This window comes from Capra hircus, chromosome 8, assembly GCF_001704415.2.
Source record: "Capra hircus breed San Clemente chromosome 8, ASM170441v1, whole genome shotgun sequence".
NCBI lineage: Eukaryota > Metazoa > Chordata > Mammalia > Artiodactyla > Bovidae > Capra > Capra hircus.
The window spans coordinates 41004044-41027185 of NC_030815.1; the positions used below are offsets into that span (position 1 = coordinate 41004044).

At 36.4% G+C, this 23142-nt stretch overlaps 1 protein-coding gene across 4 annotated transcripts in view; it reads left to right on the forward strand.

The window, feature by feature from the left end:
- The window catches only part of RFX3 (regulatory factor X3), a 341608-nt gene that overhangs the window by 192759 nt on the left and 125707 nt on the right, over positions 1–23142 (forward strand). For all 4 annotated transcript variants that reach the window (XM_005683704.2, XM_018052027.1, XM_018052029.1 and 1 more), the window contains one exon: positions 20421–20518. In XM_005683704.2, coding sequence (XP_005683761.1) covers positions 20421–20518 — 98 coding nt within the window. The remainder of the gene's footprint in view (positions 1–20420; positions 20519–23142) is intronic.

The window sequence follows — 23142 nt, forward strand, 5'->3', positions numbered from 1 at the left end:
GAATACCATTGTAAGTTTTCTTTTACCATATCTTTTAAAAAATTACATAATTCAGCCATGCATCAGCTCAAAATTCTCTAAACTGATTTCAAAGTATGAATTATTTAATGTTTCTTAGACCATGAAGAGTTTTATAAATTTAACATACTATGGAGTAAATTGCATTTTTAATTAAAGGAAAAGGTAAATAGTGCAATAATTTATTCAGTGGAATCAAGAATGTTGATTAATTATTATTTTACCAATATACTGTATTTGCTTTTAAACATTGTAGTCATAATAGGTAAATTACTGAAAGAACCTTGACTATTATATATATCCTGGCCTCTTGTGAAATAGATTTTGGATTCTAGTATTTGTTAACAGTTAATATGCTCCTACTTTTCATTAGGTGATTTACCCAATGACTTTTAGGCTTTATGTTCTTTGGTATTTGTGTTTTCAATTTATATTGTACCTTAAATATTCAAACTTTTTCAGGAAGAGATAGCATTTTACTCCCCAAAACTTAACATTTAACAGGAAATTAAAGATTTTCTTTGGCATATATGGCTTAATTAAGGAGTATTAGTTGATATACAGGGGAGGAAGGGGAAGGTGATTCTGAATGTATTTCCGTTTCCCCGGGAATCCTGAAACCTTATGGAGGTGGAAAGTAGTAATAACAATTGCTTTGGAGTCTATCTGGATTAATTTTCTATTGCTGTGTAACAAATTACAACTAACTTAGTGGCTTAAAACAACACTCGTTTATTATCTCATAATTTCTATAAGTCAGAAGTTTGAGTGGATGCGATTGGGTTCTCTGTTTTAGGTCTCACAGGACGGAAATTAAGGTGTCTGTAACACCACAGTTTTATGAAGTGGTCCTAGAATTAATTCATTTTCAAACTCATTCAGGATGTTCAGTTCACTTCACTTCAGTCGCTCAGTCATGCTTGACTCTTTGTGACCCCATGGACTGCAGCATGCCAGGCTTCCTTGCCCATCACCAACTCCTAGAGTTCACTCAAACTCATGTCCACTGAGTCGGTGATGCCATCCAGCCATCATGTTCTCCATTGTCCCTTTCTCCTCCCGCCTTCAGTCTTTCCCAGCATCAGGGTCTTTTCAAATGAGTCAGTTCCTCACATGAGGTGGCCAAAGTATTGAAGTTTCAAGTCAGCATCAGTCCTTACAAAGAATCAGTTCAGTTCAGTCGCTCAGTCGTGTCCGACTCTGCGACTCCATGAATCGCAGCACGCCAGGCCTCCCTGTCCATCACCAACTCCCAGAGTTCACTCAGAGTCACGTCCATCAAGTCAGTGATGCTATCCAGCCATCTCATCCTCTGTCGTCCCCTTCTCCTGCCCCCAATCCCTCCCAGCATCAGAGTCTTTTCCAATGAGTCAACTCTTCGCATGAGGTGGCCAAAGTACTGGAGTTTCAGCTTCAGCATCATTCCTTCCAGAGAAATTCCAGGGCTGATCTCCTTCAGAATGGACTGGTTGGATCTTCTTGCAGTCCAAGGGACTCTCAAGAGTCTTCTCCAACACCACAGTTCAAAAGCATCAATTCTTAGGCACTCAGCCTTCTTCACAGTCCAACTCTCACATCCATACATGACCACTGGAAAAACCATAGCCTTGACTAGACAGACCTTAGTCGGCAAAGTAAGTCTCTGCTTTTGAATATGCTATCTAGGTTGGTCATAACTTTTCTTCCAAGGAGTAAGAATAGTCAGGACTAAATTCCTTTAGGATTGACTGGTTTGATCTCCTTACAGTCCAAGGGACTCTGAATAGTCTTCTCCAACACCACAGTTCAAAACCATCAATTTTTTAGTGCTCAGCTTTCCTTATAGTCCAACTCTCACATCCATACATGACTACTGGAAAATCCATGGCTTTGACCAGACAAACTTTGTTGGCAAAGTAATGTCTCTGCTTTTTAATATGCTATCTAAGTTGGTCATAACTTTTCTTCCAAGGAGCAAGTATCTTTTAATTTCATGGCTGCAGTCACCATCTGCAGTGATTTTGGAGCCCAAGAAAATAAAATCTGTCACTGTTTCCATTGTTTCCCCATCGATTTGCCATGAACTGATGGGACCAGATGCCATGATCTTAGTTTTCTGAATGTTGAGTTTTAAGCCAACTTTTTCACTCTCCTCTTTCACTTTCATCAAGAGGCTCTTTAGTTCCTCTTTGTTTTCTGACATAAGGGTGGTGTCATCTGCATATCTGAGGTTATTGCTAGTTCTCCTGACAATCTTGATTCCAGCTTGTACTTCATCCAGCCCGGCATTTCGCATGTGTACTCTGCATGTAAGTTAAGTAAGCAGAGTGACAAAATATAGCCTTGATGTACTGAAGCCTGGCTTACAGAATTTTGAGCATTACTTTGCTAGTGTGTGAGATGAGTGCAATTGTGCAGTAGTTTGAGGCTAAGTCAGTCTCAATTTTAACTTCAGTTGTGCCATGTAACACAATCACGATAGATATCTCTCATCACTTGCATAGGTGACAGGTATGCAGGTTTGGAATCAGCGATTTTTAGAAATCTGCCTACCACATCACTTTGAAAAATAGCATCAAGCTTCATAATAGGTGCTCATAACCATTGAGTTAGGGGGAAGCTTATAATTCACATATGAAATAACGTTAAAGAGGCCTAAATTTAAAAATGAGATTTTTTTTTCTACAAAGGATATGTGGTGAGATTACTGTGTTTCTGGATGGATAGACTACGTGTTATGCAGAATTCATTTCTTTCCCAAACAGATGCACAGTTTCAACATAATCCAACCAAAACATCCATCAGTGTTTTCTTAAAATTTGCAAAGCTAATCTTAAAATTAATGGAAAAGAATATATACAAGAATAGCCATGGAGGACTTGTTCTACTAACCTTATAAAATGCTACAAAGCTATAGTAATGAAAACTGAATGGTGACAGACCAGGAGTAAATAAACAAATCCAAGTAAAAATGAGAACTTAGTTTATGATAAATATACTCTTTCAAATAAGAAAAAAAGATAATGCAATATATACATTGGTGCAAATAATGCAATGGTGTTAAGAAAAATTGGTTATCTGTTTAGAAAAAGTAAAGTTATACCTTTGTCTAAAAACCCAAAATATATTCTAGAACTAATCAGTTTTAAACTTCAAAACCAATAGAAACAAAAGCTGGACAATATTTTTTCATAATATTAAAAGGAGGAAGATTGTCTTATGTAGAATATAAAACATCACAAGGTTTATAGGAAAAACCTTGATATATTTTGCCAAGTAATAGTTAACAAACACCATAAGTAAAGTTAAAGGAAAAAATATCAAGTACATAAAAATTTCATCATGTTTATTAACAAGATTCTGTATATCATTAAGGGAAGAAAGTACAATAGCTAAGTCAACATAGGATATGAATAGGCTGTTCACAGAACATGAGAACCCAATGGCCAGTAAACATATGGACAGAATCACCTCCATAAAATGTTTGATTAAAAGTTAGGTATATTCTTTTTTTTATAGTATTTTTTATAATAGAGCAAAAGTAGCCTGAATATTCATCAATAGTGGAATGGTTAAGTGATTTAGCTGTGCTATACTTACTGTGAAACCAATAAAAATAGTTGTCTGTGCATGTACACATACATACATACTTGAAAAGAGCTCTGAGTATATCATTAAGACGAAGAAAAGTATATGGCAGGAAAGCACATTCTCTTTCACCAAATTCATATATGTACTATTGAACAAAATGGTATTGTAACATATATTTATGTTCAGCTCTGTATTTTCCCTTATGTTTAGGTTGGGCCCTGTGGCATATTCTGGATAGTGGATTGTGAGCAAAAGTGGAATGCATTATGTGTGAGTCATAGTATTTAGGAGCCATGATGCCACCTCTACAGTCTCTTAGCTCCTCTAAAGCTACATTAAGGTCACACAAGTACAGAATGGTAGAGCCTTGTTAATCAGGGTCTCTAAAGTGAACATGTGGATCGTGGGCTCCTTGTACCCTCTGTAGGTGGGTAACTTAGGATTTAAAGCACAGACATTTGAAAGCTGTCTCTTGTAGCAAATAGTGTTAACTTTCCTGGCTAGTATGAAAACAAAAACATACATGAAGGTGAATTTACTGGAAGGATATTGGAGGAACACTACGAACAAAGATAGTGGAGGTGATGGAATTCCAGCTGAGCTATTTCAAATCCTAAAAGATGATGCTGTGAAAGTGCTGCACTCAATATGCCAGCACATTTGGAAAACTCAGCAAAAGCCACAGGACTAGAAAAGATCAGTTTTCATTACAATCCCAAAAAAAGCAATGCCAAAGAATGCTCAAACTACTGCACAATTGCACTCATCCCACATGCTAGCAAAGTAATGCTCAAAATTCTCCAAGCTAGGCTTCAACAGTACATGAACCAAGAACTTCCAGATGTTCAAGCTGGATTTAGGAAAAACAGAGGAACCAGAAATCAAATCGCCAGCATCCAATTTGAATCATAGAATCACAGAAAAAGCAAGAAAGTTCCAGAAAAACATCTACTTCTGCCTTATTGACTATGCCACAGCTATAGACTGTGTGGATCACAAACTGGAAAATCCTTAAAGAGATGGGAATACCAGATCACGTGACCTGCCTCCTGAGAAATCTGTATGCAGGTCAAGAAGCAACAGTTAGAACTGTGCATGAAACAGCAGACTGGTATGAAATCAAGAAAGGAGAACATCAAGGCTATATTTTGTCACCCTGCTTATTTAACTGATATGCAGAGTACATGTGTGAAATGCCAGGCTGGATGAAGCACAAGCTGGAATCAAGATTGCAGGGAGAAATATCAATAACCTCAGATATGCAGATGACACCACCCTTATGTCAGAAAACGACGAGGAACTAAAGAGCCTCTTGATGAAAGTGAAAGAGTAGAGTGAAAAAACTGGGTTAAAACTCAACATTCAAAAAACTAAGTTCATGGCATCTGGTCCCATCACTTCATTGCAAATAGATGGGGAAACAGTGGAAACAGTGGCAGACTTTATTTTGGGGGGCTCCAAAATCACTGCAGATGGTGACTGCAGCCATGAAATTAAAAGATGCTTGCTCCTTGGAAGAAAAGGACCAACCTAGATAGCATATTAAGAAGCCGAGACATTAATTTGCCAACAAAGGTAGGTCCATCTAGTCAAAGCTATGGGTTTTCTAGTAGTCATGTATGGATGTGGAACTGGACCATAAAGAAGGCTGAGCACCAAAGAATTGATGCTTTTGAACCGTGGTTTTGGAGAAAACTCTTGAGAGTCCTTTGGACTGCAAGGAGATCAAATCAGTCAATCCTAAGTGAAATCAGTCCTGAATATTCATTGGAAGGACTGATGCTGAAGCTGAAGCTCTAACACTTTGGCCACTTGGTGCAAATAATTGACTCATTGCAAAAGACCCAGATGCTGGAAAAGATTGAAGACAGGAGGAGAAGGGGATAACAGAGGATTAGATGGTTGGATGGCATCACTGACTTGATGAACTGAGTTTGAGTGAGCTCGAGGAGTTTGTGATGGACACAGAAGTGTGGCGTGTTGCAGTCCATGGGGTCGCAGAGTCAGACACGACTGAGCGACTGAACTGAACCGAACTGTCGGAGAAATGCATTTTGTCTTACAGTTTGTTAGTCATTATGTGCAGGAACAGGAATAGCTGGGAGTGTGAGCATGAGGTGGGAGGAGCCTGGTGAGCTGCAGTCCATAGAGTTGGAAAGAGTCAGAAATGACTGAGTGATTTGAACACAGAGAGTCACATTTTACTCTGATTATTCTTTTTGTTTGAATCTTATGCAACTGTATTTATGTATAACTTCTATTGTAATAGTATTAGAATAAATGAAATATTGCTAAAAAGTAAGTGATACACAAAATTTCCTTTAAAACTAACTTGACTCTTGCTATGATAGTATTATGGCTACTATACTCATTTAGAAATTTATGTAAGTAGTAAGTTGATACAATGAAGCAACTAATTGTATGAATTCTGTATGAAATGTAAAGTTCTCTAAATTGGAAAGCCTTTTGGTGGTCATTATTAATAGTATGATTTATTGTGTTTGATATGTAGTAGAATATTTTCAAGTTTCAGTCTTTTGCAAACTGATTAATGGATTTTTAATTTCTGCAGAATCCACTATATTTTTATGTACTAGTTTTCTATAAAATTACTTACATTAATTTAATAAAGAGAACATTATGTTTCTGCCTAAAGTGAAAAAAAAAATATGTCCCTTGACATAAATGGAAGATAAACATAAAGCTGTGTGTGTGTGTGTGTGTGTGTGTGTGTGTGTGTGTGTGTGTGTGTGTGTGTGTGTGTGTGTGTGTGTGTTAGTCGCTGTGTCCTACTCTTTTGACCCCATGGACAAAGGCTCCTCTGTCCATGGGACTCTCCAGGCAAGAATACTGGAGTGGATAGTCGTTTCCTTCTCCAGGGGATCTTCCCAACACAGGGATCGAACCTAGGTCTCCTGCATTGCAGGCAGATTCTTTACCATCTGTACTACATAAAATGAAATATTATATGATTTGGCTAAATGCTTTTGCTTGACAACATCCAACACTGGAGCCTGATTTCCAGAATCGAGGTGGTAAAGACTGGAATGGGTGAATTTAATTCAGATGACCATTATATCTACTACTATGGGCAAAAATCCCTTAGAAGAAATGGAGTAGCCATCATAGTAAACAAACGAGTCTGAAATGCAGTACCTGGATGCAATCTCAAAAATGGCAGAATGATCTCTGTTCGTTTCCAAGGCAAACCATTCACTATCATAGTAATCCAAGTCTATGCCCCACCAGTAATGCTGAAGAAGCTGAAGTTGAATGGTTCTGTGAAGACCTACATGGCCTTCTAGACACCCCAAAAAGATGTCCTTTTCATCATAGGGGACTGGAATGTAAAAATAGGAAGTCAAGAAACACCTGGAGTAACAGGCAAATTTGGCCTTGGAGTATAGAATGAAGCAGGGCAAAGACTAACAGAGTTTTGCCAAGAGAACGCACTGGTCATAGCAAACATTCTCTTCCAACAATAGAAGAGAACACTCTACCCATGGACATGACCAGATGGTCAATACGGAAATCAGATTGATTGTATTCTTTGCAGCCAAGGGTGGGGAAGCTCTATGCAGGAAAAAAAAAAAAAAACGGGAGCTGACTGTGGTTCACATCATGAACTCCTTATTTACTTCCAAATTCAGACTTAAATTGAAGAAAGTAGGGAAAACCACTAGGCCATTCAGGTATGACCTAAATCAAATCCCTTATGATTATACAGTGGAAGTGACAAATAGATTCAAGGGACTAGATCTGATAGATAGTGCCTGATTAACTATTGATGAAAAGTTTCTCCACATTGAGGGACACTCAGAGAGGTTCACTGAGTTACAAGGAGAAGAGAAGATGGAGGGGGTAGTTAGAGGTAACTGGAATGAGATGCGGTGAGATCAAGAGAGGAGAGAGCAAGCTAGTCAGTAGTCACTTCCTTATGTGCGCTCTATAGTCTGGACCACTCAGAGGTATTTACAGAGTTATACGGGGAAGAGGAGAGGGAGGAAGTAGACAGAGGTGACCAGGAGGATAAGAGAGAGGAATGAGTAGGAGAGAGACAAATCCTGCCAGTAACCAGTTCCTTAGGTGTTCTCTACCGTCTGGAACACACAGAGATTCACAGAGTTGGATAGAGAAGAGATGGGGGAGAAAAGAGACAGAGGCCACCTGGTGGAGAAAAAGGAGAGTCCAGAGGAGGAGAGAGTGGTCAAGCCAGTAATCTCGCTCTCAGGTAAACTTGGGTAGTGAAGTTTGGGTTTTTAAATGTACAAAATTGACAACAAAAACCTAAGAGCAAAGATTAAAAATCTAGAGTAGAGGTTGGATTTTCAAAGATACAATATTAAAGAAAAGCAGAAGGAAAAAGGAAGAAAGAAAAAAAATTATTAAGAAACAAACAAACAAACAAAAGAAAAAAAAAAAAACACACCAACAACCATCCAAAGAGTATATATGGTGTTTGCCTTAAAAAAAAAAAAATAGTAATAATAGGTTATAGAAATAAAAATTAGAGGAGAAATAGAAGACTTAACAATTAAAAAAAAGCTAGAAAAAAAAGAAAAAAAAAACAAAAAAGCAAAAAGCAAAAAAAAAAAAAGGAATGATTTTAAAAATATTAAAAATATATCTAGCCCTTCTCTGATGTTATGGGCCGTGATATATATGGAATTTAGGAAGATGGCAATGACGACCCTGTATGCAAGACAGGGAAAGAGACACAGATGTGTATAATGGACTTTTGGACTCAGAGGGAGAGGGAGAGGGTGGGATGATTTGGGAGAATGACATTCTAACATGTATACTATCATGTAAGAATTGAATCGCCAGTCTATGTCTGATGCAGGATACAGCATGCTTGGAGCTGGTGCATGGGGATGACCCAGAGAGATGTTATGGGGAGAGAGGTGGGAGGGGGGTTCATGTTTGGGAACGCATGTAAGAATTAAAGATTTTAAAATTAAAAATAAAAAATAAAACATTTAAAAAAATAAATAAAAATAAAAATAAAAACTATTGATGGAGGATCATGACATTGCACAGGAAACAGGGATCAAGACCATTTGCAAGAAAAAGTTATGCAAAAAAGGTAAATGACTGTCTGAGGAGGACTTACAAATAGCTGTGAAAAGAAGAGAAGCGAAAAGCAAAGGAGAAAAGAAACGATATACCCATTTGAATGCAGAGTTCCAAAGAAAAACAAGCAGAGATAAGAAAGCCTTCCTCAGTGATCAGTGCAAAGAAATAGAGGAAAACAATAGAATGGGAAAGACTAGAGATCTCTTCAAGAAAATTAGAGACACCAAGGGAACATTTCATGCAAAAATGGGCACAATAAAGGACAGAAATGGTATGGACCTAAGAGAAGCAGAAGGTATTAAGAAGAGTGGCAAGAATACACTGAAGAACTGTACAGAAAACATCGTCATGACCCAGCTAATCACGATGGTGTGACCACTTACCTAGAGCCAGACATCCTGGAATGTGAAGTCAAGTGGGCCCTAGGAAGCATCGCTATGAATAAAGCTAGTGTAGCTAATGGAATTCCAGTTGAACTATTTCAAATCATAAAAGATGATGCTGTGAAAGAGCTGCACTCAAAATGCCAGCAAGTTTGGAAAACTCAGTAGTGGCACAGGACTGGAAAAGGTCAGTTTTCATTCCAATCCCAAAGTGAGGTAATGCCAAAGAATGTTCAAACTACCACACAATTGCACTCATCTCACATGCTAGTAAAGTAATGCTCAAAATTTTCCAAGCCAGGGTTCAACCATATGTAAACCTTGAACTTTCAGATGTTCATGCTGGTTTTAGAAAAGGCAGAAGAATCAGAGATCAAATTGCCATCATTCACTGGATCATCAAAAAAGCGCAAGAATTCCAGAAATACATCTATTTCTGCTATTGACTATACCAAAGCCTTTGACAGTGTGGATCACAAGACTGTGGAAAATTCCTAAAGACATGGGAATACCAGACCACCTGACCTGCCTCCTAAGAAATCTGTATGCAGGTCAGGAAGCAACAGTTAGAACTTGACATGGAACAACAGACTGGTTCCAGTAGGAAAAGGAGTATGTCAAGGCTGTATGTTGTCACCCTGCTTATTTAACTTACATGCAGAGTACATCATGAGAAATGCTGGGCTGGATGAAGCACAAGCTGGAATCAAGATTGCTGAGAGAAATATCATAACCTCAGATATGCAGATGACACCATGCTTATGTCAGAGAGTGAAGAAGAACTAAAGGGCTTCTTGATGAAAGTGGAAGGGGAGCCTGAAAAAGTTGGCTTAAAGCTCAACATTCAGAAAACTGAGATCATGTCATCTGATGCCATCACTTTATGGCAAATAAATGGGGAAATAATGGTAGACTTCATTTTGGCAGACTCCAAAATCACTGCAAATGGTGACTGCAGCCATGAAATTAAAAGATGCTTACTCTTTGGAAGAAAAGTTATGACCAACCTAGACAGTATATTAAAAAACAGGGACATTACCTTGCCAACAAAGGTCCATCTAGTCAAGGCTATTGTTTTCCCAGTCATCACGTCTGGATGTGAGAGTTGGACTATAAAGAAAGCTGAGCACCAAAGAATTGACCCTTTTCAAATGTGGTGTTGGAGAAGACTCTTGAGAGTTCCTTGGACTCAAGGAGATCCAACCGGTCATCCTAAAGGAAGTCAGTCCTGAATATTCATTGGAAGGACTGATGTTGAAGCTGAAGCTCCAATACTCTGGCCACTTGATGTGAAGAACTGACTTATATGAAATGACCCTGACGCTGGTAAAAATTGAAGGAGGCAGGAGAAGAGGATGACAGAGGATGAGATGGTTGGATGGCATCACCAACTCATTGGACGTGAGTTTGAGTAAAGTCTGGGAGTTGGTGACAGACAGGGAGTCCTGGCATGCTGCAGTCCATTGAGTTGCAAAGAGTCAGACATGATGAGCAACTGAATCAAAAGACTGAGGCCTTTTCCTTGACATATCAGGATACATCAAAAATGATTGAAAATGGAATAAATTCTTAGCATTTGTTTTATAGTCATTTATTATTTTGCCTCTGTATCACTAGTATTATTAATCCCATATTTGCAGAAACACTGGTATTTTAGAAAGAATTCTAAGATTGGATTCATAATCAAATCACTGCTACCTGTCACCATATCTTTGGGTTGTCACTATATGTTGTACTTATATTACCATTTATAAAATGGGGGCAAAAATGCCTACCATCTTTAATTCATCTTAGAATAATTGTGAGGAACAAATGAAATAATATTGCATGTCACTACTAATAGTTTCAGTGCTAGTTTAACAATCATATAGAACTAAGGAATTCTGCTTTTTTAGGTTACAGTGCTTTGTCTGCTGACACTTAAGTTTAATTATTCATTCTGTTAATTTCATGTACTCCACCCACTGGGAATCAACATCTTTCCTATCTTGTAGACATACTTAATTGCCGTATACACTGGGTGCACGTATGAGTTTGCACCTGTGGGATCTCACCATGGAATACATTCAAAATGCATATTCTAATGGTGAGTCTCGAGTTGTGAAGTGTATTTTGTGCAGAGTTAGATTTTCTGATGTGCTGCTTACATTTATTGATATTCTAAGTTTCTATAGATTCTATAGTAGATTGACCTTTTACTAGAAAGACTGAAGTAGCCTCCCATTCCAAAGTCTTCTTCTAATATGGCAGTGAGATTGGTATACTGAGCTCATTTGCCCCATCAGGTCACCAGAGTGTTATTTACTAAATTTCTTCACCTAGAAATTATTACTTAGTTTAGTAGGATCTTATTGGTCTGTCCTACTGGGCCCCAAGGAAAATGTTTAGTGTTGTAATCATGACAGAAAATGTTACTCACTTGTAGAAAGTAGTTGTTACTTTGTTTTTTTTTTTTTTTTTTTTGATTCACAAAAGTAAGTTTATATATTTTATGAAATATCTATCAAATTTGTTATTGAGAAATCCTTATAAGCTAAATCTTCTCTTGGCCACATCCCTCCTCCCAGAAGCACTTCCGCTCTTGTCTTCAGGAACTTGCTTCACCTTTACCAGGTAACTTCCGTTCTTTGAAGCTAACTAGGTATTTTGGGGGAAGATAGATGGTAGGCAGTTGGGGTGATTTATTGAAATAATTCATTCCCTATTGACTCATTTTCATGTGGTCAGAAGTATGAGAAAGTGAGCCAGGACCTTACTTACCACTGTATTATTAGCTTTCATATGACTCTATTTGAAGTCCAAGTATAACAATAATTTTCATAATAACTTTTAGTTGTCTGTAACAATCATATAATTTTAGTAAATAGTTCCTATACATTTGTTTATCTCTAGTCCTATTGATGAAGCAGGCTTCATGATGTTTGTTGGATCTGAATGTGCTAGAAGCATCTTTTATTTACGTAGAGTCTGCTATAAGAAAAGTATATCCAAAAAATCTGAGTGTTTCTGAAAAAAAACAAAGTGCAACATACTTTTTAAGTGAGAGTGCTATTTAAATTTTACAATGTAAATGAACAGATTCCATTTTCTGCATAAAACGAACTCTGTCATTTAAATAAACAATATCTTATTTTCCAACAGTTCATGTTCATCACATTCTTTGAAGTGGAGGGCTACCAGTCTTAGAAGATAAAACAGGAATTTTATAGTCATCATTGAATATCCCAGGTAGAACTTGGTAAATTAACAATAAAGATCTAGGGAAACTTCTTGTTTTCAGCAAACATAAGGAGAATATTTTAGTAGTAATTTTTTAACCTGTTCTGTCACTTAACCATGCTTTTTGTTCACCATGATCTTGTGATCAAAACGTATAACCATCTGGTACCTGCAAATGAATTTTGAACCTTCATAATATTTGTGGGATTCTTTCTCAGCAAGATTTATTAAACACCTCTGTAATATATGATTACTTTTTAATTTTAACCAAGACTGAAAACAGTGGTTTTCGGGTTTTGATTTCTGTTCCCATAACCGTGCTTCTAAAGAAATTCCCCTTACAATCCTTTGTTGTTGTTGCTACATCTTTTTGAGGCAGCCCTAATGCTGTAGTCATTGAACTTTTTGACTGTCTTTCCACAGTCCCTTCAATTCCCTACAGTTTTTCTCGTCCAGAATTATTGAATTAGTTCTTTCTGTTTTCTCACAAGGTGGTTTTTCTAATTAACTCTCTGCTGCTACTCTGGATGTCTTACTTCCCCTCTGCCCTTTTATTAATAGCTGTTCCAGTGTTGATCTTTTTCTTTCTGCCTCACTTTTGGTCAGTCACATAGCAGTCTCTAACGTAGCTGTTCTAATATCCCCTGTTTTTAATCTTCTGAGAGCTCTTTCATATCTCTTGCGGGTTTATTAAAGTCATCTTATTGCAGTTTTTGACAGTTCTCAGTACTAAAGTTAGACGTTTTATGCCAGCCACATGTGTAAGGAATGCTTTTATACAAGAAAGGCAATGAATATCTTGACATAATAAAGACATTTTAGAGAGACTAGTGTTATTCTTAACTGACTAATAAGCTTAACAATTATAAATGATTTCATTTACTGTTGAAAAGCATTACTGTTTTGAAGTGTGATTCATTTTATTTTTCTTGTAGCACATCCAAAACAACATATTGTATAAATTTGTCCTCAAAATATACTAATTGATTCTGTTGAACCAGCACATTTTCCTGTTGTATGTAGTTTGTTTTGGTATTCACTTCTTTTTATAAAAATAAGAATTATAAAAATGCAGTAAAATAAGGAAAGGCATTTGTCATACTACATTTGAATAGTAATGAAGTGCTTCCATTTAAGTGTGTATTAGTAAGAGTATTTATTAAGTTTAATTCATCTAGTGTATAAATGTATATACATTGTTACATATATTTATATTTGGAGGATTTTTTTCCCTTCAGTTGACAAAAAATGAATGAATTTCTTCTACAGAATGTTATGGTTTGACTTCATTCCCAGCAACATTCTGATATGTATTATGTAGCCTTTTAAAAATTAACCCAAGGTCATTTAATTGTAGAAATTGTTGGTTTATTTCTGTTAATTCCATCTCTTTTCAATTCATATTTTTACCAATTTGTTGTTTATTAAAATTCAAGTGTTGAAAATTATTTGTTCATCCTCTTTGGAAACACTTCTGAGAATTTTTCTTGGAAATACAATAAAATTAAGAGAAAATTAACTTCCTGTAGGGTTTTTTCAATCATTCTCCTTTCCCCTGAGGACTTGGTAGGGTAGGCAGTAAAATGTGACAGTTTATAGATTTCACAGAGATGGATAGAAAATACTTTTACTGGAAATAGTAATAAGATGCCTACAGGATGCTCGTTTTCCTTTCTTTCAGCATTGCTAACCTGAACAGTTCCTGCACTGCGATTGGCAAATAAAATAGAAAATGAACTTACAAAAGATAGCAATTTAGTAAATATTTGAATAGAAATTAATATTTAACAAAAAGATGGTATAAAATAATATTTGAACAAATTTAAGATCACAGTTAATTACTTTAGGAAAAAGAAAATAGCATGCAACTTCCTTTTAAAATTTTACCTTTGGTCTTTAATGACACATTAAAGGGCATTAAAAGTAATCACATCAATTTGCTTTGGAATCATGAGTATTTCTTGGTGTTTTTTTAAAAAATGAATACATGTCCACATTTAGAAGATATTATAAACTGCACAAATATTCACTGAGCATTTCCTTTGCTAGGTACAGGGTGTTATTTAATTATTGTGCAATATATATAGTATAAAGGTGTTGGGTTTGGGGAAGTGTATCAAAATGTACAAAAGGCTCTACATGTGCATTTCCATCCTGTGACTGGATTTATAAGTCTCAATAGAGTTATTTTGTAGATATATCTCTCTTCCTAGATCTGAATAATTTTGAGATAGGCAGGGAGCATTTCTGTGCCTCTCCAGTGACCTTTACCAATGATAGGGCTCCACTTTCCCCTCCCCCACAAAGGAAAGACAGTCAAATAACCCTCAATTAAAAATTAAAAGGACCTCAATTTTTCATTGGTGAAATGAGACGTACAAACATAAGGTAGTTATTTTTCCTTTCTCCTTTCTTTTTCTGCTCTTTACTCCTCTTTTACTTCCTTCAGTGTCATTATACCTTGAAAAAATACTTTATCAAACTGTAGGCAATTCCATTTCTCATCACTAATTTGTTTCAAGGCCTCTTCAGCCTAGTTTGTAATGATTAGTCTGGATAATAAGGAAAATTGTGTTATCTCCAATATATGCTATAATTCATTATTTTTAGTGTTTTTCTATTTTCTATTAATAGGTCTTTTATTTACTTCATCAGTTCTTTAACTTGGTAGATAATGCAAAGAATTATACTCTATTTTTACACTGTACAGTTAAGTCTCAATGTAATCAAGAGCCATATTTATGTATTGATGTCTTAGATGAGTTAGCCAGCATCTACTCAAAATTCTTTTCCAAGATTCATGACACTTTGAGTTTCATTTCTACTTTAATTATAGAATTTCATGATTTGAAGGAACTCTTGATGAACATTTATTGTACATATTTATGGATGAAACCAAGTGGAATATAAAGATGAAAATTACACAGATGTAGAAGACAAGATTCTTATTTCAAAGTATTTAATAATGTTTCATTATTCAAAATGTATTATAATTATCATATATGTCTATGAAATGCTTTCTGTTTATATTTAGTAGTTTTAGATTCTCACAATTCTCTTTGACAGAGTAGGTATAGTTTTTCTTTACACACACAAAAAATTATTAGTTAAGTGGATTGACTCTCCCAATATATAAACAGCAAGCGTCAGCATAAAGACCTAAAATGAGTTCTCCTATTTCCAAATTAACTGAATTTGCAACCATTCCATATTGGCCTCCACAAAGGAAACTGGTTAACATTCAATTCTTTCAGTTTTTGCTTCATGTTATTTTGAAACTGTTCTTAGATGCAAAGACATATAGGATGTATTATTTATTCTTGATAATTTTTTATTAAATTTCCATCTTTTTCTTTGGTAGTATTGGTTGTCTTGAAGTCTACTCTGACTGATGTTAACATAGCCACTCTTTCTTGTGATTGGTGTTTGCCAAAGCTGTCTTTTCATATCCTTTTATTTTTAACCTGTCTTTGTATATTTAAAATGTGTCCTGGTGGAGAGTATATAGTTAGAGTTTACATTTTTAGCCATCATGACAATCAAGATTTAAACTGAGTATAATTTCTTTTGTGCTATTTTTGTCATACTTACATTTTATTTCTGCATATGTGATAAGCCCTGTTATATACATATTGTTATTTTTACTCTGTACAGACAGTTATCTTTTATAGAAATTAAAAGATGAGAAAATAATCAAAATTACCTCACCTACAGATTTACCATCTAGTGCTCCTCATTTCTTGTGTAAGTCCCATTTTCCATCTGAAATTGTTTTCCTTTAGTCCAAAACTCTCTTTTGTGGTTCCCTTCACTGGAGGTCTGCTAGAGCAGAATGAATGATCTTAAGTTTTGGTCAAAGAAAGGATTTTCTCTTCATTTTTGAAGAATATTTCACTGATTATGGGATTCTTGATTGAAGTTTTTCTCTCACTGCATTAAATACATGCTATTTGATTATCTTAGGCTTGTATTTTTTGACTGGGAAGTTTTCAGTCATTTTAATACCTGTTGCCTTGTATACAATGTATCTGTTTTCTGTCTGCTTAGGAATTTTTCTCCTTTAGCACTTTTTAATTATAATGCACTTTACTGTGGTTTTCATTTGTGTATACATTGTCTTATATATTGAGCTTCTTAGATCTGTGTTTATAGTTTTAATAAAATTGTAAGTTTATACCACTCTTCCTTCAAATATATTTTCTGTTCCTCCTCTTTTGGGACTACGGTTACATTGTTTAGACTACTTGATATTTTTCTATTTTTCTCTGTTCTTCATTATTTCTTTTTTCCTGGCCTGCAAATAGTTTTTATTGCTGAGTTTTCATCTTAACTTGTCTTTTCTTCTGCATTATGTAATCTCTCAATTCCATTGAGCAAATTTTTCACTTCAGACACTGTATTTTTCAACTCCACAAATTTGACTCAGTTCATTATGGCTTCTTTCTTTCTTACCATGTTTGCATTTTCCTTTAAATCTCAAGGCTATTTAGAATAGTTGTTTTAACGTCTCTCTGCCACTTCATATCTTTCATTTCTAGATTTGTTTCTGTTGATTGATTTTCTTCCTCATTAGCGATCACATTTTCCTGCTTCTTACATATGTCATAATTGTTTTTTTTGAATGATAGACACTGTGATTCTTATGGTTTTATATGTCTGGATTTTTTATATCTTCCTTTACAAATGTTAAATTTAGTTCCATATAGGCAGTTACTTGTGGATATTATCAAGGCTTTTCTCTTAGATTTGTTAGGGTGGACATAAAGTAGTTTTTGAGACATAGGAGATGCAGGTTCTATCCCTTGGTCAAGAAGATCCCCTGGAGGAGGGCATGGCGACCCACTCCAGTATTCTTCCCTGGAGAATCCCATGGACACAGAAGCCTGGTAGGCTATGGTCAGTAGGGTTGTAAAGAGTCGGACACGACTGAAGCCACTTAGCACACATGCAGAGTAGTTTTATTCTAGACATAGTTTAGTCCTCTTATCAATACTATGGCTCTGCCCTCTGGTGTTTCTACAGAATGTCCTAGCTGTTCAAAAAGGTCATGACACTATGGATGGTCAGAACTTGAACATCTCTGTGTCCCTGCACATGTGGAGCTTCGTAATCGGCATCAAGGGGATCTCTATGAACATTTCTGGATCTGTTTCTCTACTTAACTTCCTTTCTGATACTGTCCTCAAACTTCAGGTGACTCGGCCTTCCCCAAATTCAGTATCTCCTCACCTCAGTTAGGTCACGATGCTCTGCTTTGTTTTCCATTCCTGCTCTATATTCTGCATCCTGGTCTCCAAGATCATCAAAGGGTTCACTGTGTTTGTTTTCCTTCTGTTAAGGAACAGAATCGCATGATGCCTTTTTGTTGAATGACTGAAAATACTGTTTCACACATTTTGTCTACTTTTCTACTTGTCTACAGGGGGAGGGCATTTCCAGTAGTATTTACTCCATCGTGGCCAGAAGTGAAAGTCCTTTCATATATTGAGATATATAAAATACAGATGTGAATTCATAAAGGATGTTAGTCATTTATTCTCTCCCATCTCATTTAATGTCACTCAGGAAAGTAACCATGTTTAGAAATTCAGTGTGCATTCTTCTATATTCCTTTATATATTTAAGCACATTTGTATGCACATGTGCCCATATATGCACATATATACGTAAATCAAGTTACATTGTAAGCCTCTGGAGAAGGAAATGACAAGTCACTCCAGTGTTCTTGCCTGGAAAATCCATGGAGAGAGGAGCCTGGTGGACTACAGTTCATGGGGTTGCAAAAAGTTGGACACAACTTAGTGACTGAGCACACATTGTTAAGTAGTTTTCAGCAACATTTTCACTTAGAATATGTCTTAGAGATCCTACTAATATAGTATATATTAATCTTAATTTATTCTTATATTGGGCTTCCCTGGTGGCTTAGAGGGTAAAGTGTCTGCCTGCAATGCAGGAGACCCGGGTTCAATCCCTGAGTCAGGAAGATACCCTGGAGAAGGAAATGGCAACCCACTCCAGTACTCTTGCCTGGAAAATCCCATGGATGGAGGAGCGTGGGAGGCTGCAGTCCATGGGTTTGCAAAGAGTTAGACACAACTGAGCAACTTCACTTCACATTCTTTTATTATCAACCATATATTCTATAGAATGATCATCTATATTTAATTACTCCACTTTTGTAGTCATTAAGGTTTTTCCTTCTTATTGTTCTTATAAGCTGTATTTTTAAAAATAATATTGTATAGCAACTCTTCATATGATGAATATTTCTGTAGAAGAAATCACAAAGGTGTCAAATAGTTTGCCTGTTGGTAAATTGCTTTCTCAAGCAGTTTCTACATATTTATATTACAACTAAAACAGAAGACCCAGGGGTTTTTAAAAAATGGTTGATTTCAGGTCTAGGACAGATGTGAGAATTAAGAAAGATACTGTGGTCATGAAGGCACTGCGCTGTGTATGTGCTGTGCTTAGTCAGTTAGTTGTGTCCAGATCTTTGTGACCCCATGGACTGTAGCCTGCCAGGCTTCTCTGTCCATGGGGATTCTCCAGGCAAGAATACTGGAGTGGTTTGCCATGCCCTCATCTAGGGGATCTTCCCAACCCAGGGATCCAACCCAGGTCTCCCGCATTGTGGATTCTTTACTGATGGAGCCACCAGGAAAGCCCCCATGAAGGCACTACCATTAGTCAAAAATGGGACAATTGTAGGGAAAAAAAACGATTGCTCTGTTAAAAAAAAATATATATATATATATAATATGTTCAAAAGCTAAAAATCTTAAGGGATACAAGCAAGATCAAACTGAAAGCAACACTGGTCACCTTGGGGAGGGAGCTAAGGGAATAAAATGATTATTCTGAGTACCGATAAATAGTGAAATCATGCATTTATCCTGTTCTTCCTGTACAAACCTTAATTCAGAGTAATCAAATATTAATAAGAATTCTTTTATAGAATTCTATTCATGAATGAAGAGAGAATAGCAGAATCAGATTACCACAAGTTTGAAACCTTTTATTAATTAAAGTAATTGCTACAGAAAAAGATCATCAATGACTAGTGATATCCTCAAGTAAACATGGATAGGAAACATTGTAACCAGTGAAACCAGCTGACAACACCTGAAGTTCTTGATCAAATAATACTGCAGAATGAGAGACAACCAGCTGTTCAGTGGCAACTTATATGATACAATAGTACACAGCTTTTTCAAAATTGAATCTGATCAGGGTCCCTGGTCTAACTATTCATTTGTAGGAAGTATAGAAGATAGGGGAATTTATTAAGCAACATTTCAGGGATGCTATTAGGCAAATTTAGCGTTCTAGAAATTCTAGTAGATAACTGATCTAGTTTTTTCAGTCACAAATAACTAACAGTCAAATATAAAAAGGATGGGAAACTGTTAGAGACTAAAAGAGAAAGAAAGGAAATAGCAACCAAATGTAATGGGTAGACCTTGCTTGGATCTGATTTGAGCAAGCTGACTTTTAAGAAAACATTGGAATAATTAGAGACATTTGAACAAACATAGGGTTTTATATGATATTAAGGAACTGTTAATGTTTTATTTATGATGTTAGTATTGTATTCATGTTAACAGTAGCTCTTTTCTCTTAAGAAAAAATGAAATATTACCAGTAAAATGCTGTAAGTTCTACACTTGTTTTTAAATAATCCTGTGAGAGGCTGAAGAGGAAGATCTGGTGACAGTTGTTTATGTTGGATGATGAGTACATGGGGTTTATTATAGTATTTTTTTCTACATGTAAGTATTTGAACTTTTCCACTGTGAATTTTTTAATTAAAAAATAAATGTAGCATTTACAAGCCAGGTTGAAGAGAATTTCGTCAACCATCAAAATAAGTGCAGAGCTTTCAGAATTTCACTCTAAACACTTGAAGTGTGTATATACATACATACTTGCAAGAACGTTACAGAATTTATTCAGCATAAATGCTACATTTGATTTGGACCTTTGGACCCAGCATGTACTTACGCTGAAATTAGCATGAACCTAATGGTTTCCATCATAAAACGTTCTTGGGTTTCTCAATACCCTAGGAAAACCTTCGCAGTAAATCCGGCGCTGCGCCTTCGCCCTGTCACAGGCGCCTCTCACCAGGTCCTCGTGTTTGCCTTCCAGGTGCAGCAGGTGCAGACCGTGCAGCAGGTGCAGCATGTCTACCCAGCTCAGGTGCAGTACGTGGAGGGGAGTGACACTGTCTATACCAATGGAGCGATGTAAGTTCATGTGGGGGAGCCGTCTTCATTCCCCCATTCAGAGAAAGGAATGCGCCTCCTGACACCCTCTGCTCATCCCAAGTTCTTTCCTTGCTTTCACAGTATTTTTTTTTAACCAGAGTAACATTATTGAACTTACACTGATGTTTTGAGCCTTGTTTGTGTTTGTTTAAAATAGGTGCTCATTTTCCTTAGTACCATATTTTTTAAATATTTTGAAATTTCTACCCCAGTAGAATATGTTTAAAATACTTTAAAATTTCTACCCCAGTAGAATATTTTAAAATTTTAAATTGTTGTACCCATGAATGATTTTCTCTTGGTTGAGAAAAACATACCCCCTTGTTGGTGATTTCTGTATCGTAATAATACCTTCTAAAATCCATGCTTTTTGTTTTTATCAATAAGGTGAATTTTTGTGTGTCTTCTGTAAAGTAATATAAATCTACTGTATTAGTAGATTAGGAGAAGGTTTGTGTGTGTGTGTGTGTTTATTAAATGAGGTACTTAACTACTCTATGTAAAAGTGCCAGATACTCAACAAATCTTATTTTCCTGCCTGAACTTCCCCTCCCTCCCCAACTCTCACTCTATCTCCTTTGCATCAACAATAATGTCAGTTTGTATATTTTTTTCATTAGTTTTTCAGCCACTTGGAGATTCAAGATGTTATTATAAATAAAGGGACTAAGAACTGTTATAAGTCACCACATTTGTTTTCATTTCCCACAGGTTTTCATTTCCAATCTGTTAGATCTCTCGGTCTGTAATGAATTCAGATTCTCTTATTGACTCTTCTGCCCCAGGCTGCTGTGCCTTAGGTTGAGAATCTCTGCTTTCTTAATTCTTACTGCACCTAATGTTTTCTTGGGTGATTTCATAGACCCCCATGACACCAACCTGTAAGCTCCATGAGGAGCAGGGATTTTTGTGTGGTTTTTGTTGTTGTTTCACTGCAATAAATCTAACGGCAGAAGTGTGTATAGTATGTAGAAAGTGGCATTTATTCTTATTATAGCTAAACATCTTAAAATCCTGGTTTAACTATCTATTAGTTTTATAATCAGGGTCAAGGTACTCAACTATTCTGTGCTTTTATTATTCTTTCCTGGAAAGTGGGAGGATAATAAACTTACTGTTACTGGCTTATTGTGAGGATTTAAGGCAGAGTATGTAAAACAGCTTGCACAGGACCTGGTTTACAGTAGATGATACAAAACTGAAAGTTCTTCACTGATCTTGGCTCGTCTCTTGTTTTCTTATTGCTTTTGGTCACTGAATCTGCCTACAACACCACTGCCTTTAGAACCTATATTAGCTATAAAGTAAAATGTGTCTGTCTGTCTTGGTCCCCGCCCCACCCCCCTTCTTATCTCCCTGGCTTTATCTTCCATCTGTTCTAGGAACAACCAATTTTGTACTTGTTTCCCCTTTCATGCCTCTGTATTATTGGACACGTGGTTTGTTTCCTCTGCTGGAATATCATTCTCTGCTTCTCTCTTCTGTTCCCAAACCACTATACCCAGTATAGCAATATCTTTGTAGACTGACATGTCACGTCCTCCTTTGTGTCGTGAACCTTGGCTGGCCCTCCTCTGCAGGTAACTTATTTGTCCCCTGTACAGTAAAAATAGCAATGTACCCAGACTCTTAGTTCCACCATGGTGCAACAAATTCTTTTATATATTTATCATACTAAGAAGAACTCTTCCTGAATGGGAATTGTTGTCATTTTGTTATTTTATTTACATCAGTTTAGGTGAAGGGCTGAGCGACTTCACTTTCACTTTTCACTTTCAAGCATTGGAGAAGGAAATAGCAACCCGCTCCAGTGTTCTTGCCTGGAGAATCCCGGGGATGGGAGAGCCTGGTGGGCTGCTATCTATGGGGTCACACAGAGTCGGATGCGACTGAAGTGACTTAGCAGGTGAAGGGCACATGATGAAGGATCAGCACATTTCTGTTACTCTAGTGAATCTATAACACTTTATATATATTAGACATACTGTGAATATTCTTTACCTCTTTGTTGTATAAGGCCAGGACATTCTGGAGCCTGTTTTTGGAATCTCTACCATAAATCTAAACTCTTATTGGCATTTAGACCCAAAAAAAATGAGGATGCCTGCCACTTGGTCCTTTATGGTATCAGGGAAGATAAATGGGTTTCTAGACACTGCTGGAGGTCACTCAGTTGTATTGCTGCTGCATCCTTCTTTGTAGCATATTTCCTTCCAGAACCTCAGAGTAAAGTCATTATATTTTCTACCTTTGTTTAAGCAAGTACCATTTTCTACCTAGTTTGTTCTCCTAATTCAAAGACATCCTCGGTAATGCCTTAGCAGACCCCGCTGGAGGGCTACATTATCACTCTCTATTCCATAACGTTTTACCTTATGTTTATTACTGCAACCAGTCAGCTAAGAAACCAAAAAAATATGACAGAGATTTAAACAAATTAGGGCTTTTATTTTTGTCAAAAAAATCCAGAGTTAGCATATTGTACAAGTAACTAGCACTATGTGTGCAAATATAAAATAAGCCTTATTGAAGAGATTTTACAAGCTGGCATACAGCAGATACCTCTAGTAAGACTGGACGATACCGTGGAAATTGCTTCAGTA